Genomic DNA, 16,255 nt, shown 5'->3' with positions numbered 1-16,255 from the left:
AGCTTTGGAAAGGGTGCAGAGGAGATTTACTGGGATGTTGCCTGGTATGGAGGGAAGGTCTTACGAGGAAAGGCTGAGGGACTTGAGGTTGTTTTCGTTGGAGAGAAGGAGGAGGAGAGGTGACTTAATAGAGATATATAAGATAATCAGAGGGTTAGATAGGGTGGATAGTTGAGAGTCTTTTTCCTCGGCTGGTGATGGCAAACACGAGGGGACATAGCTTTAAGTTGAGGGGTGATAGATATAGGACAGATGTCAGAGGTAGTTTCTTTACTCAGGGAGTAGTAGGGGCGTGGAACGCCCTGCCTGCTACAGTAGTAGACTCGCCAACTTTAAGGGCATTTAAGTGGTCATTGGATAGACATATGGATGAAAATGGAATAGTGTAGGTCAGATGGTTTCACAGGTCGGCGCAACATCGAGGGCCGAAGGGCCTGTACTGCGCTGTAATATTCTAATTCTAATTCTAACACTGCAGTCAATGTAATATTTTTATCATGGAGAGGCTTGTACCTTAGCAGCAATTCTGGATTCTGTCAGACTCATTTAGTTTGCCTGGCGACCGTGAGTTTCAAATAAAAAAAAAGTCGCCCTGTCTTCTGTTTCTGGTGAAGCTGGAGGTCATGTGAGCCTCAGGTTTAAAGGTAACATGAAACATGGGCTGTTTTCTTAGCATGAACAAGTATTCAAAACTTCTTATTCTCCTGTTTTCTTCTTTTACTTCATTACTTGAGATTCTTGCCAGTTCAACATGACTGCCCCCCTCAAAAATTTGATGGCACTGTTAAAGTTTGATTAGATAAATAATGTAATGATCTTGCATCTAAATAATTGCCACTTAATACTCTGTTTAGCATTTGAATGAACATTGGATTTGACCAAATTTGTGTATGAATCTGACAAGTCCTGCTGACTTGCTAAATCACCCGGCAAAGACTAGGTGGGCCGAAGGGCCTGTTTCAGTGCTGTATATCTCTATTTAAATAACAGTTTTACAACAAAGTAGGTTTCTGAGCAATCAATTGCTTCCTCCTTTACACTTGTACTCCTTGTGTCATGAAGGACTGAATGAAGAAATTTGATCACAAAAATATTTTTAAAAAGTAGGGTGGAAAATTCAATGCTTGTGCAAAGACTGTTCGTGAGTATTCAAGTATGAAGTGGCTTTTTAATGGATTTCTTCAGTTGTTTCCTGGGCAGTAGCTGTGGACAGTGGAGGGAAAACCACTGTGCAGAAGGCACACAGCGGTGGTCACTTAGATCCAGGAATTAATCCTCTGCACACCATTGTAAACTTAAAAAATTTTGTTCTTAGTTGACTGAACTAGGGTGGAACAATACAATTGCTCATAGTGGGGGAGTGGTAAAATCTGTCACAATTTCCACTCAATTATCATCCACTGACCTTTGATGAATAGCATACATGTGTAGTTATCGAGTGAGGGCAGAATCAAGCTTGGCTGCAATGTTTCCCATGTCGAAATAACCTGCCACCACATCATGTCTAGACTACATACACTTACGTGTGCAAGGTCCTGGAGAGCACTTAATGCCTTCTCTTTGGCCTCCTTGTCTCGGGAGACAATGGGTAAGCGCCTGGAGATGGTCAGTGGTTTGTGGAGCTACGCCTGGAGTGGCTATAAAGGCCAATTCTAGAGTGACAGACTCTTCCACTGGTGCTGCAGAAAAATTTGATTGTCGGGGCTGATACACAGTTGGCTCTCCCCTTTCGCTTTTGTCTTTTTAGCTGCCAACTGATAAGTCTCTTCGACTCGCCGCACTTTAGCCCCGCCTTTATGGCTGCCCACCAGCTCTGGCGATCGCTGGCAACTGACTCCCACGACTTGTGATCAATGTCACAGGACTTCATGTTGCGTTTGCAGACGTCTTTGAAGCGGAGACATGGACGGCCGGTGGGTCTGATACCAGTGACGAGCTCGCTGTACAATGCGTCCTTGGGGATCCTGCCATCTTCCACGCGGCTCACATGGCCAAGCCATCTCAAGCGCTGCTGACTCAGTAGTGTGTATAAGCTGGGGATGTTGGCCGCCTCGAGGACTTCTGTGTTGGAGATACGGTCCTGCCACCTGATGCCAAGTATTCTCTGGAGGCAGCGAAGCTGGAATGAATTGAGACGTCGCTCTTGACTGACATACGTTGTCCAGGCCTCGCTGCCATAGAGCAAGGTACTGAGGACACAGGCTTGATACACTCGGACCTTTTTGTTCCGTGTCAGTGCGCCATTTTCCCACACTCTCTTGGCCAGTCTGGACATAGCAGTGGAAGCGAAATAACCTGCCACCGCATCATGTCTCGACTACATACACCTACGTGTGCAAGGTCCTGGAGAGCACTTAATGCCTGGTAGAGCTGTATCGCATGCTTGAGCTTCAGGAAAGGAGAAAATTAGGGAAAAGATGTTAAACATGTTATGACACTCAAGTATACAAGAGGACTATTTTTTGTGAATACGTGACAAGTCTGCGATATAATCCTTAACAACACCCTTATTGTTGCATCCTGCTGTATAGGTAACAGTTAAACTCCCACTTGTTTATATTACATATTTTAGTACAGTGCTGAAAAATATTTAGGATGTGCATCAGTAATGACATTGAAGCCGAATATGTGTCAATATGGGGCTGAATCTCAACTCCCAACAATGGGTGAGTTGGGGTCACATCAGAGGTTAAAATGCAAAACATCTGTAACAGGCACCAAGGAGCCCTAAGCACACCCATTTCCAGTTTTAACCAAGTTGGGTCAAGGGGTGTGCAACCAATCCGTTCACTGGGAGCGGGTTGATCTTTTTAAATTATGAGGTTGCCTGTCTTCATTTTAACAGTGAGTTTATTTTTAAACTCATTTTGGCCACAGGAATCCCGACAGCCGCAAGGAGGGGAGAAAGTTTGAATCCATGAGTTAAGTGCCTTTACAGTATTGCTTGTGGGCCAAGAGATGCAGGAGTGTTTCTTCCAGACCCAACAAGCTACTCAGTAAACCCTCACCCTTTGCAATCTGTCTGCTTCTCACTGCCCCCCTCCTCCCCCCATGACTGCCATTGGACCCCTGTGACCATCATCTACTCCAGTCATGACCACCATCAGGATACCCCCCCACCGCCCCCAATCTCACTCTCTTAATACACCTACCTGCTTTCGTCGAACCTCAATCAGGCTGCCTGTGGGCGGGATCCTGACAGAAAAACATTTAAAGGAGCCCTGCAGTTAAAAATTGCAGGAGATTTGCAAAACCTTTTCTTTAGGGTTTCCCGAACTCTCAACAGCACCCCTGCACAGAACTCTACTCCATGCTAAAATCCAGAACATAGATTTTGGAAGAATACTTTCTTCCTGATTTGAACTAAATGCCACTTTATATTAACATTTCGCCAAACTGTCTCTCTGGTGTGAAGTAAACATATTGACAGTTATGAGACATGCAAATGTGGCTAAGAAATTTGAAAGTGAGAGTTATTTTAGAATAATACATGACAAGGTAAAGTCCTGTGGTTAACCTTTCTGTGTGGGTGTTCATTATTGATTTATAGTCAATAAGTAATGACTTAGACTTTTTTTTTAAGCAAAGCTATTGAATTGTCAGTGAACAAGGTCTTAAGAATTTAAGCATGTCATGGAGTTTTAATATTAACTGATCAATATATCAGCCTGATTTTCAGCAGTATGGCTATTAAGGTGCTTTAATAGACATTAAAACAACTACTGGTCTGACTAATTTGTATTTTTTTTTAGAAATTCAGAACTGGAAATGTAGAATGTTGACGCTTGATTTCATTAACTCAGTAGATTAACTCATGTTCTCCATTTTTTGGCATCTGTGATAAATGCACAGGGTTGTAGTACTTTTGTTATTTGAGAAGGGTCGTACTGCATTTTCAAGTCACTTTGTTGAGATTAAAGCCAGAAAATTGCAGTCTGTCTTAATTTGAGATAGATTTGAGCTGAATAGGCATAAGTGCAGCCATTTTGGTCAACTCTTGCATAGATGTGCTCTCCAACCTGTGATGTTAGCAAGCAGGTGCTGGAAAGTGTAAACTTAGCTATTTCGGGTAAGGACATCAGGCTCCATGGTGATGTCTTCCATGGTAAAGTAACTGACTCTGTCTGTTCCGGCTCGAGCACAAAAATTTGTCTCTTGAAAGAATACTAGATGGCACCCATGGCATCATATCCCAGCACTGAGTCAGTAACTTAAAGAGAAATCTGAAAATGTGTGGAAAAGCAGAATTTTTAAAAAACTAATACATATTATAGAGTTATACAGCACAGAAACAGGCCCTTAGGCTCATTGTGTCTGTGCCGGCCATCAAGCACCTATCTATTCTAATCCCATTTTCCAGCACTTGGCCCGTAACCTTGCATACTATGGCATTTCAAGTGCACATCTAAATACTTCTTAAATGTTGTGAGGGTTCCTGCCTCTACCACCTCTTCAGGTAGTGTGTTCCAGATTCCAACCGCCCGCTGGGTGAAAATTTTTTTCCTCAAATCCCCTCTAAACCTCCTGCCCCTTAGCTTAAATCTATGCCCCCTGGTTATTGATCCCTCCGCTAAGGGAAAAAGTTTCTTTCTATCTATCCTATCAATGCCCCTCATAATTTTGTATACCTTAATCTGATCCCCCCTCAGCCTTCTCTGCTCTAAGGAAAACAACCCTAGCCTATCCAGTCTCTCTTCATAGCTGAAATGTTCCAGCCCGGTCAACATTCTGGGTGAATCTCCCCTGCACCCTCTCCAGTGCAATCACATCCTTCCTGTAGTGTGCTGACCAGAACTGTACACAGTACTCCAGCTGTGGCCTGACTAGCATTTTATACAGCTATATATTACAGGTTTTTCTTTCAAAAATTTATACAAACATTTTATAACATTGAATTGTGAAGTAATGTCAGTTGTGGTATTTATTGATAACACTACCAGTTGAGTTTCTTTGTATCTACAGCTGAGATAAGTATGCATCTCAGGCTAAGTTCTATGTTTAGCAGTTAATTTTTGAATATTGTAGGTATATATATAGAAAATATGATTTCCCTGGTGCTGCAGTAAATAAAATTCGTCATCGCTACATTTCTGTCAAGTGTTGCAATAGCACTTCAGATAAAATCAAAAGGTGTGTTGATGTCCGAGTCCTGAAGTAAAATGTCTGATGCTGGCTCAAAAAAAAAGCCAAAAACTAAATACCTGTACCTATTTTAAAAATTGAAGTGTGACTTGCTCTTGTACATTATGTTATCCAAGCTACTTTTTTTTACATGTATACTATAGACTGCATATTATCCTGTATTTAGCCTCAAACTCCTTATTTTGTTTGTTGTCTTTCAGGGTCGAACTTACAGAAGTTCTTGATTTGCATGCTTTTGATAGCCAAGCCAGTGAAAGGTACATTTTGAGTCTACTGGTATAATGTGGTCTGTATTTGTCATTTTTTCTTTATTGCTAATTTATATAATGAAAAGTTCCTTTTCAGAAGGGAAATATAGATTGGTGAGATAAATAATGCAGCTTGATGCTTGGAAATTTGTTATTGCGCGAAAGAGTTGTATAGTTTTTATGTCCATCGACAATGAGTAGTTGCAAAAATGTAGCTGATATTTACTTGTAGTTTCTTGTGTTCATGTTGACCATTATCTAATGTAGTTTATGTCCATTCACAAAAGCTTAAGCATTTCCCAATAGTTAATATGAAGCTTGAAATGAGAAATAGCCATTTGGTCCATTATACCTCATTCCTTCTACAAGATAGTATAATATACCCTGTTGAATGGAGGATATAGAAAAATGCCCCTTCTGATGCAGGGGAGCAGAAATAAGCAGGAGAAGAGGAGAAGCCTAGTTCTGAGGTGGGGTGTGGGGCGGGGGTTGGTTGTTCTCTGCAAAGAGCCTCACAGATGTGTCATAGTTGAGACACGGCAGTTCTGGTGTGACACCTATATTCTCTGTATCACAGCATCAATATTGTCTATGTCCTGTATAAACAACAGAAGAACAATGCAGCTATTTTGTGAGGACAGTTACAATTATTTATTATTTACTTAAAGCATTGTATTTTTCCTTCCAAAGTTTTTTTGATGATTAAACCCAAGGTTCTCTGATTCATTTTTAAAAGAAAATGGACCAAATTTTTGCTTGCAAATGGTTTCATCTTGAATTCACGAAAACATAAAACTCAAAAATCAGAAGCCTAATTATGTAGAAGCATCACAATGTGGAGATGTTTATGAACAAGACTTGGTTGCTTAAAAAACACTTCGAAGTAATGATACAACATGGTAAATTTTCAACTTGCCCCACCTAGGCCTCTAGATTTGATTATTCCGATGCTCGATGCTCTGCTGGCTCGCCTCCAGCGTTTTGCCGTCCACAAACTTGAGCTCATCCAAATCTCTGCTGCCCATGTTCTAACTTGCACCGAGTTCAGTTCACCCATCAGCCCCTCTTGGCCTGCATTGGCTTCCGGTCTGGCAACACCTCAATGTTAAAATTCTCATCCTTGTTTTCAAAACCCTTTGCCCTCCCTATCTCTGTAATCTCATCCCAGCCCTACAGCCCTCTGACATCTCTGCAGTCCTCCAGTTCTGGACTCTTGCGTTTCTCCTGTTTTAATCGCTCCGCCATTGGTGGCCATTCTTTCAGCTGCCTGGGCCCTAACCTCTGGAATACGTACCTAAACCTCTCCGCCTATCTACCTCCCTTTCCTCCTTTAAGATGCTCCTTAAAACCTGCCTCTTTGACCAAGCGTTTGATTATCTGTCCTGATAACTCCTTATGTGGCTTGGTGTCAGAAGCATTATCAAATAAAATTTGTTTAGTGCCCAGAGACGTTTTGCTACATTAAAGGTACTAAATAAATGCAAGTTGTTGTTGGCATAAAATTGGTGTTGTGGATCAGCCGCCCAATATAGACAGCACCGGGTTTTCATTATTATCAAACTGAAGATCTACCCCAACATATTAAATAGGTGTCACCTACTCTTTTATAACTGCACTTTGAAAATCTCAACTAGCTAGCCTTTGGCCCTTTGCTCACCACAACATTTCTACAGCTACTGATTTGCTCAACCACACCCTCACCTCCACCTTTGATGCCCCAGTCCCCAATAAAAAGAGCAATCTCTCTCACCCTGGCACAGCCCTCATCTCTGCTCCCTTAAGTCCAAGGGGCGCAGACTTGAAAGAATATGGCAGATAACTGGTTTAGCCATCCACCGCCAGACCTGGCTGGACCACATAAAGCACCTGTGGTCCTGCTCTCGTCTGCTGAAACTGTTCACTTTTCCAGCATCATCTTGGAATGCAAAGATACCCCCAGCTTCTTTTCCGTACTGCAAACCATCGTCTTAAACCCCTCTCCCCTGTCCCCTCCACCCTCACCTCCAACAATAAGTGCGAGGAGCTCATGGGCATCTTTGTCACTAAGATTGAGACCATCTGATCAGCTGCCTCTGCCATGCCCCTTCCTTCCATTAGCCCACCTGGCCAATCTTCATATAAATTTCCCCCCGCCCTAGCCCTTAACTCTCATCTTTCTCTAGTTGCTCTCCTATCTCCCCTCATGGCCTCTCTGAGTTCATCTTGTCCACGAGATCCATCTGCTATTCCCTTGATCCTATTCCCACTAAACTGAACACCCAGCTTCCCCTCCTGGTCCCATGTTAGCCGATATTGTAAATGGTTCTTTCTCTTCTCGTGTTGTCCCTCTAATCCTCTAAGTCTGACAACATCATCCCTCCCCTCAAAAAGAAACCCTTGACCCCACCGCCCTTGCAATCCGCCATCCCATCTCCAACCTTCCTATCCTCCCCAAAGTCCTTGAACGTGTTGTTGCCTTCAAAATTCGTTACCATCTTTCCCGGAACTCCATGTTTGAATCCCTCCCATCAGATATCCGCTACTGCCGTAGTCCCAAAACAGTTCTTATCAAAGTCACTGTAATTATGTCAAAGGTTAACTTTCCCTCCTTGTCCTTCTTGACCTCTCTGCAGCCTTTGACATGGTTGACCACACCATCCTCCTCCAACGCCTCTCTATTGCCATCCAGCTGGATGGGACTGCTCTCAACTGGTTTCAATCTTATCTATCTAATACATAGCCAGAGAATCACAATGGCTTCTCTTGCTGCTCCTGCACCATTAACTCTCGTGTCCCTCAAGGATCTATCCTTGGCCCCCTCCTATTGCTCATCTATATGCTGTCCATTGGCGACATCATCCAAAACCACAGCTTTAGTTTTCACATGTATGTTGATGATGCTCAGCTCTACTTCATCACCACTTTTCTCAACTCCTCCACTGTTGCTAAATTATTAGACTGCTTATCCAACATCCAGTACTGAATGAGCAGAAATTTCTTTCAATTAAATTTTGGGAAGACTGAAGCCATTGTTTTCGGTCCCCGCTCCAAACTCCATTCCCTAGCTACAGACTCCACCCTTCTCCCTGGCAACAGTGAGATTAAGCCAGCCTGTTCGCAACCTTGGTGTCGCATCTGATCCCAAGATGAGCTTCCAACCTCATATTCGTGCCATCACAAAGACCACCAATTTCCATATCCATAACATCGCCCAACTTCACCCTTGTCTCAGCTCATCTGCTGAAATCCTCAGTTATGTCTTTGTTACCTCTAGGTTTGACTATTCCAATGCACTCCTGGTTGGTCTCCTACATTCTACTCTCTCTAAGCTTGAGTTCATCCAAAACTCTGCTGCCTGTGTCTTAACTCGGCACCAAGTCAGTACCCCTATCACCCCTGTGTTCGCTGACCTGCATTAGCTCCCGGTCAAGCAATGTCTTGATTTTAAAATTCTCATCCTTGTTTTCAGATCCCTCCATGGCCTTGCCCCTCCCTATCTCTGTAATGTCCTCCATCTCCACAAGCCTCCAAGATATCTGCTGCTCTAATTCTGGCCTCTTGTGCATCCCTGATTGTGATTGCTGCACCATTGCACTTTAAGCTGCCTAGGCCCCAAGATCTGGAATACCTTCCCTACGCCTGTCCATCTCTTTTCCTCCTTTAAAACACTTCTTAAAACCTACCTCTTCGACCAAGCTTTTGGTCATCTGACCTAATATCTCCTTTTGTTGCTCTGTCATATTTTGTTTTATAATGCTCCTTTGGAGCTCCTTGGGATGGTTTATTGTGCTTGAGGCACTATATAAATCTAAGTTGTTTTATTTTAGTTCCTTCAGGATGTGGACTTGCAGTGCAAAAAGGCAGAGTGAAACTGTCTGAAAGCCTGTTCTCAACAAATGGATAATTAAGAAAGGATTTAAAAAAAAAATTTCATCAGCTTTAACTCCTGCAAGGAATTGACTTCCCCTACTGAGTCCCATTCAGCTCAGCTCCCCTCCACAGCTTGTCTATACATACACCTACCTTCCCTGCCTCCAAGCCCAGGGTCATCAATTTCCCCCTTCAGAGTACTTGGAAACTACTGGGACACCTTGAAGTCACTCTCACGGTGTCTGTCCATACCTCACCATTGCAAGTGGTGTAATCTTTCCAAAAATTTTACTTGCATGGTATAACACAGCAGACCAGAACAATGCTGCCAACTGTGCAAAGGGCATTTTTTCTGAAGTATGTTTTACTTTTCTTCCAGCATTGTAGGTGGTGGTTAATTCCGTGACTAGGAGTCGGATATGGGAATTCCACTTGATTTCACAGTTCTTTTAAAGGTGTTATTTCTAAACAGTTGCCCAGTTCACCCTAAATGCATTGTTCTGGGTTAATACTGCCTACCTTTTCATGGGTATTAATACCTGTACCTTTATACAAAAGGACTATCATTACATAGTAGCCTAAGGGGTCATCAGTTTTTCAGATTGACTTAGGGTTGGATCATTCTATTTGAAGGATGCAGCTTCTAATTTCAATTTAAAACAACTGTGTGTCTGCATTTGGTAGTGTCCTGCGGAAAAGCCTGGGGGTGTTGGTCCAGGCCACTGACCACAAAACCACATTTTTTGGTTTGTAGAGGGAAGGTGAAAATGCTTCCATTGCCTAACTGGCGGATGCCCAGAAAACATGCCTCTGTCTTTGATGACAAGCCTGCTTTGTGTTTATTTTGCTGTTGATGGGAGCAAGAACCAACCCTTTTGATAGTTTGCATTGCTCCTGATGTCAGCAGCCTCACTTCATTTGTGCTGCTGCTTTGCAACTGGTGGGGAAATTGTTGTCCGCAACAAAGAAGTCACATAAATGCAACTGTGCAGTAAATTCACTTTTGGTGCTTAATATTGATGCTATGTCATCATATGTGATATCTGTGGGATAGATGTTTATGAATATGCTGGAGATTGGCTCATTTGAGAGAATCCTGTTTCCCAAAGATAGAATAATAGAAGCTACAAAATGTTTGGTCACCATTTTGTGCTTCTGCAAACTGTGATGCCTAACAAGTATAAACTGCAATTGTGTAGTAATGACCGTGTCATGCTCAGCCCCCACCTGCCAAGAATGAGGCAGATTAATTTTGTCATGAGCATTGATTTTAAATTGTTGCTGGAGCGAGGAAATGACTTGTTAAACAGATCAGCCGTGGCTGGAAAAGACATTTGCATATTAACCGACAGTGCTTGGAAGGACAAAGGACCATTCCCTGACAGTCAACCCACAATGCACCTTGATCACCAGCTATTGTGTGTAAGAGGAGTATTCCAGAGACTAGCTAAGGTGATACAATCCAGGACTGGTTAGACCTGCTTGTCACGTGACTAACTGGCTATTCCAGAGTCTTTTGAACTAGCCAGAGAGAGTTTGAACTCAGAAAGACTGTTTTCCTCCTGGACTGAGAAGGCAGGGGAGTCCAGGAACAGGAGTCACATTCTAAGGATAAGGGGTAAGCCATTTAGGACGGAGATGAGGAGAGATTTCTTCACCCAGAGAGTGGTGAACCTGTGGAATTCTCTGCCACGGAAAGCAGTAGAGGCCAAATCATTAACTATATTCAAGAAAGTGTTAGATATAGTTCTTAAGGCTAATGGGATCAAGGGATACGGGGAGATAGCGGGAACAGGTTACTGAGTTTGGATGATCAGCCATGATCGTATTGAATGACGGAGCAGGCTTGAAGGGCCGAATGACCGACTCCTACTCCTATTTTTCTATGTTTCTGTCTCTTCTGTCTGCTTCCATCGCTTTCTCACAAACCCCTGAATCCACTGAAGACACATGAACTCCCCCGAGAGAAAAGTGTCCTACAGAGAACAAGGTTTAAGAAGACTACTGGTCCCCAACGAAAAGCAAGATTTACCCACAATCAAGGACTCTACAGTGAGCTCGAAGGACCGTAACAAAAACCCTTCAGATATTGCCTCAAACTTTTCCACCTTATTTTTCTTCTCTTTTCTGTCTCTTATTTGCATGTGTATATCGTGTATGCATGCTAGTGTGGGCACGTCGTGTATCCGTAGGTGTCAATCAAATTAAAGTTCAAGTTTAACAGATTTCAACTTGTCTTCTTTAAACCTAAGAAAACCAGTTTGTGCTGGTTTCTTTGCCTTAAAATTGGAAAGCAGTGAACAAGGATTCACAAAGGGGGAGCTGAAAATACAGTGTGTTTAAAATTAAACCCTGTTACGGGTAAGACCAGGTGAAGGCTGAGAGGGACCCGGAGACACCTTTCACACCTGGTCATGACAGAAATTTGGGTGCTACCATCCGGGACTGATCCACAGACAAATGGGAAATTGGAAGTGGGAAGCAAAATTGCTCCCAATCAAAAAAGAGCAAGATTTCAATACAGATTTTCTTGTGGTTGTGTGTGCTTGAATACTAACATGTCCGCAACTGAAGCTAGTAGCTTCCCAAGCCAGGGTGAAGTAACTTGGGATGTTAAAAGCACTGTCTGTGGAGGAGTTGAGGAAAATGGCTGAGCATTGTGGGATCACTGTACATGGCCAGGCTAGGAAGTCTGAACTCCTAAGGCCAACCATTTTTCCCTTGAATCTGAAGAATCAGAAGCAGGGTTAGAAGCAGATCTCAACAGGGCACTGCTAGCAAAGATACAATTGGAACAGAGGAAACTTGAATTAGAGGAGAGAGAGAAAGAAAGAGCCTTCCAGAAGGAACACGAAGAAAAAGAGTTGAAGTGGTTTGAGCAGCTAGGGGGCAACAGTGTAACCCCAGTGAAAGCATGGCCAAGATGGAGGAGCGTAATTCAGGGCTGGGTACAGAATTGGTAAAACTAGCTCAACTAATTCCAAAATTCAATGAGGAAGATGTAGAAGAATTTTTGTGTCCTTTGATAAACTGGCAAGTCAGCTAAAATGGCCATCTGAGACCTGGCCTCTTTTACTACAAAGCAAGCTAACTGGAAAAGCCCATGAGGTTTATTCCCTGGTGCCAGATGAGAGTTCATCAAATTATGAACTGACCAAAAATGCTATCCTTGGGGCATATGAATTAGTACCCGAAGCCTATCGCCAAAAGTTTAGAACCCTCAAGAAGCAAGCTAATCAAACTATTTGGAGTTTGAAAGAAGTAAGCAGCTGGCTTTTGACCAGTTGCTGAGGGCTGTTCAAGTACAGCTCAGCATCTGCATCTTCCTCATTGAATTTTGGAATTCGTTGAGTTAGTTTTACCAATTCTGTACCCAGCCCTGAATTACGCTCCTCCATCTTGGCCATGCTTTCACTGGGGTTACTCTGTTGCCACCTAGTTACTCAAGCCGCTTTCACTCTCTTTCTTCGCATTTCTTCCGGAATATTCCTTTTCTCTCTCATTCCTTCTCCCGTCTTTCTCTCTATCTCTCTCTCTCTCTCTTTTTCTTCGCGTTCCTTCTGGAAGGCTCTTTCTCTCTCTCTCTCTCTCCTCTAATTCAAGTTTCTCTGTTCCAATTGTATCTTTGCTAGCAGTACCCTGTTGGGATCTGCTTCTAACCCTGTTTCTGCTTCAGATTCAAGGGAAAAATGGTTGGCCACTAGTCTTAGGAGTTCAGACTTCCTAGCCTTGCCATGTACAGTGATCCCACAATGCTCAGCCATTTTCCTCAACTCCTCCATAGACAGCACTTTTAACTTATCCCAAGTTGCTTCATCCTGGCTTGGGCAGCTACTAGCTTCAGTTGCGGACATGTAAGTATTCAAGCGCACACGATTACAAGAAAAACTGTATTGAAATCATGCTCTTCTTTGGGAGCTATTTTGCTTCCAACTTCCAATTTCTTGTTTGTCTGTGGGTCAGTCCCAGATGGTAGCACCCAAATCTCTGTTAAGACCAGGTGAGAAAGGTGGCCAGGGGTCCCTCTCCGTCTTCACCTGGTCTTACACATAACAGGGTTTAATTTTAAACACACCATGTTTTAGCTCCCCCTTGGTGAATCCTTGTTCACTGCTTTCCAATTTTAAGGCAAAGAAACTAGCACAAACAGGTTTTCTTAGGTTTAAAGAAGACAAGTTGAAATTTGTTAAACTTGAACTTAAACTTTAATTCGGTTGATGCCAACGGATACACGACGTGCCCACGCTAGCATGCATATGCGATATACACATAGAGACAGAAAAGAGCAGAAGAAAAATAAGGAGGAAAAGTTTGAGGCAATATCTGAAGAGCTTTTGTTACGGTTCTTTGAGCTCACTGTAGAGTCCTTGATTGTGGGTAGATCTTGCTTTCCGTTGGGGCCCAGTATTATTCTTAAATCTTGTTTGCTGTAGGAGACTTCTGTCTCGGTGGGGGTTCATGTGTCTTCAGTGAATTCAGAGGCTTGTGAGAAAGAGATGGGAGCAGACAGGAGAGATCTTCTCAGTCCAGAAGCAAACAGTCTTTCTGAGTTCGAACTCTCCCTGGCTAGTTCAAAAGACTCTGGAACAGCCAGTTAGTATTGTGACCAACTGGTCTAACCAGTCCTGGATTGTATCACCTTAGCAGTCTCTGGAATTCTCCTCTTACACACAATACCTGGTGATCAAGGTCCATTGTGGGTTGAATGTGTCAGGGAATGGTCCTTTGTCCTTCCAAGCATTGTCGGTTAATATGCAAATATCTTTTCCAGCCACGGCTGATCTGTTTAACAAGTCATTTCCTCACTCCAGCAACAATTTAAAATCAATGTTCATGACAAAATTAACGTGCTTCATTCTTAGCAGGTGGGCGCCTAGCGTGACAGCAGCTATGCCATTGCTGGATAAGTAACAGTACCTGGAGTCATCGATAACTCTACAGTTGTCTTAAAGTTTTAGATGAATTTGGGTGACATATTTTCATATGTTGAATATTAAAGTTCAAGAAAAAAGTCACTGGCATCATTCAGTTTCTGTAACACCCTGTTTATAAATTCGCCATCTACAATTAGTCTTGAGGAAGAATTCCTTAAGTGTTTGAGTGGATTTCACTCCAAACATTCCCATTGTGATCAACTGACTCATTTGGTATAATTTAATAAAGATGTCAAAATTATATCTCTAAGAAAAAATAATCTTAAAACATCTATTTAACACAATCTGATGATAAATGTACTCATTTTGATCATTGATCAGCTACCATCAGACACTTTGGTACTTCTTGCAACTGAACGTCTTTTAGTCAGAGTCATAGAGAGATGCAGCACTGAAACAGGCCCTTCGGCCCACCGAGTCTGTGCCGACCAACAACCACCCATTTATACTAATTCTAGATTAATCCCATATTTCCTACCACCTACCTACACTAGGGGCAATTTACAATAGCCAATTTACCTATCAACCTGCAAGTCTTTGGCTGTGGGAGGAAACCGGAGCACCCGGCAGAAACTTTTAAAAGCTTATTTTAGAAGTGCAATCCAGACCATATGTTGCACTGTGCTTCACTATTATTTCTATCAGTGTGGGATAGAATCATGTTTTTATGTCTTATTTAGTATGGCAAATGGATGTTGGATTCTCTGGAGGTTGCATGTGAATTTAAAGTCCAATTTCTTGGCTTTAGAATACTGTTGTCTTTACACCAGGCCATTTTATGTAACAGTCACGTAGCAGAAAGGAAGGTCACCACCTGCCTTTTCTATTCCTTTCCTCCTACACTTACAATAATGTACCCTTGTCTGCTTATTGCATCCTTGAAAGAAAAAAAAACTAAATTTTTACTAGATATTTTGTTTAGTTTGCAGGAAAAGTTATGCCTTGTGCAGACAGCCCAACCTCACCTTGATCAGGTAACTAGATTTTGTGAAGTGCAGATTGTGCTTTTGATCTGTTGCTACCAAGTCTAATTGATTTAAATGGTTTTTTTTTAAATCCACAATTACAATGATTGGATTTGGCTTTAAGGTGTTACCTGTTTCAATTGTAGATTTTTATAGAAACTGTAGTAGGAAAAAACTAGTAGAAACAAAATATTTTAAAAACCTTTTGAAGGTCTCAATTTTTCAGACTTTGTATATTGTGCATCAATCCATTGTGTGTATCAGTACAAAAGAACCACAGTAAATCTTTCTCTCTGCACAACTTGGTGATCATGCCCAGTTTTCTTTGTAATGACATCGTAAGTGTTGACATTGTATTGTACAGATTGCTGTGGAACCTATTGCTGTTCTCAGCATTTTGAGTTTCAAGTTTTAAAAACAGATAGTTTCAAAGAATTACTTAAGTCTCTGCTGAAACTGTCAATTTTGGAATTCTGCCATTATAATTACTGTAACAATTTTATACTGACTGCAACTACTGCTTTTGCCCAAGTGGATGTTCAGTAGGCGTGCCCATTTATATCAGCCACTTGTACTACTGGGAGCAGTGTTCTCATAACACTGCCCATGCATGCTTCAATGCACACATGCAGTGCACACATGACATACAATATCGAGCCCTTGATTGTTGTGACATGTGAAATGTGGAATAAAGAAGGATTGTGAGACGTCTAACATCTACACAGCCCAAGAAATTATATTTTATTGCAATTTTGCTGATCCGTTCAGAGGTTCTTGGCTAATTTATAGAGTGCAATTGGGAGGATCTGCAGAAACAATGCAGTGATATTGAACTGAATGATGTCTGCAGTGACATTTTAGAGCTGACTTCATAAATTGAGGAAAGAATATTCAGACATGCCACTAAAAGTATTTTTTTTCCTGAAGATTATGGGTGCTCTAGTAATGTAGAGGTATTAGCCTCAGTTACATTCCAGTGTATACAAAGAAAAGTCAGAGCAAGGTTTGAAAATGATTTCATTTATTTTATTATATTTCAGGTCAGGGTGGTATCATGGACACTATACTGTACTTTGTAGCTTACTTGGTGAAAACATTGTTGTGGCATTGTCCCCTG

At 42.1% G+C, this 16,255-nt stretch overlaps 1 protein-coding gene across 7 annotated transcripts in view; it reads left to right on the top strand.

Annotated features, from left to right (window-relative positions):
• Positions 1-16,255, top strand: part of cbwd (COBW domain containing) — a 108,094-nt gene that overhangs the window by 74,134 nt on the left and 17,705 nt on the right. For all 7 annotated transcript variants that reach the window (XM_068030187.1, XM_068030186.1, XM_068030182.1 and 4 more), the window contains 2 exons: positions 5,343-5,399; positions 15,096-15,147. In XM_068030187.1, coding sequence (XP_067886288.1) covers positions 5,343-5,399; positions 15,096-15,147 — 109 coding nt within the window. The remainder of the gene's footprint in view (positions 1-5,342; positions 5,400-15,095; positions 15,148-16,255) is intronic.

This window comes from Heterodontus francisci, chromosome 4, assembly GCF_036365525.1.
Source record: "Heterodontus francisci isolate sHetFra1 chromosome 4, sHetFra1.hap1, whole genome shotgun sequence".
Classification (NCBI taxonomy): domain Eukaryota; kingdom Metazoa; phylum Chordata; class Chondrichthyes; order Heterodontiformes; family Heterodontidae; genus Heterodontus; species Heterodontus francisci.
The sequence above is the reverse complement of the archived record's forward strand: the minus strand, read 5'-3'. Positions and strand labels throughout refer to the sequence as shown.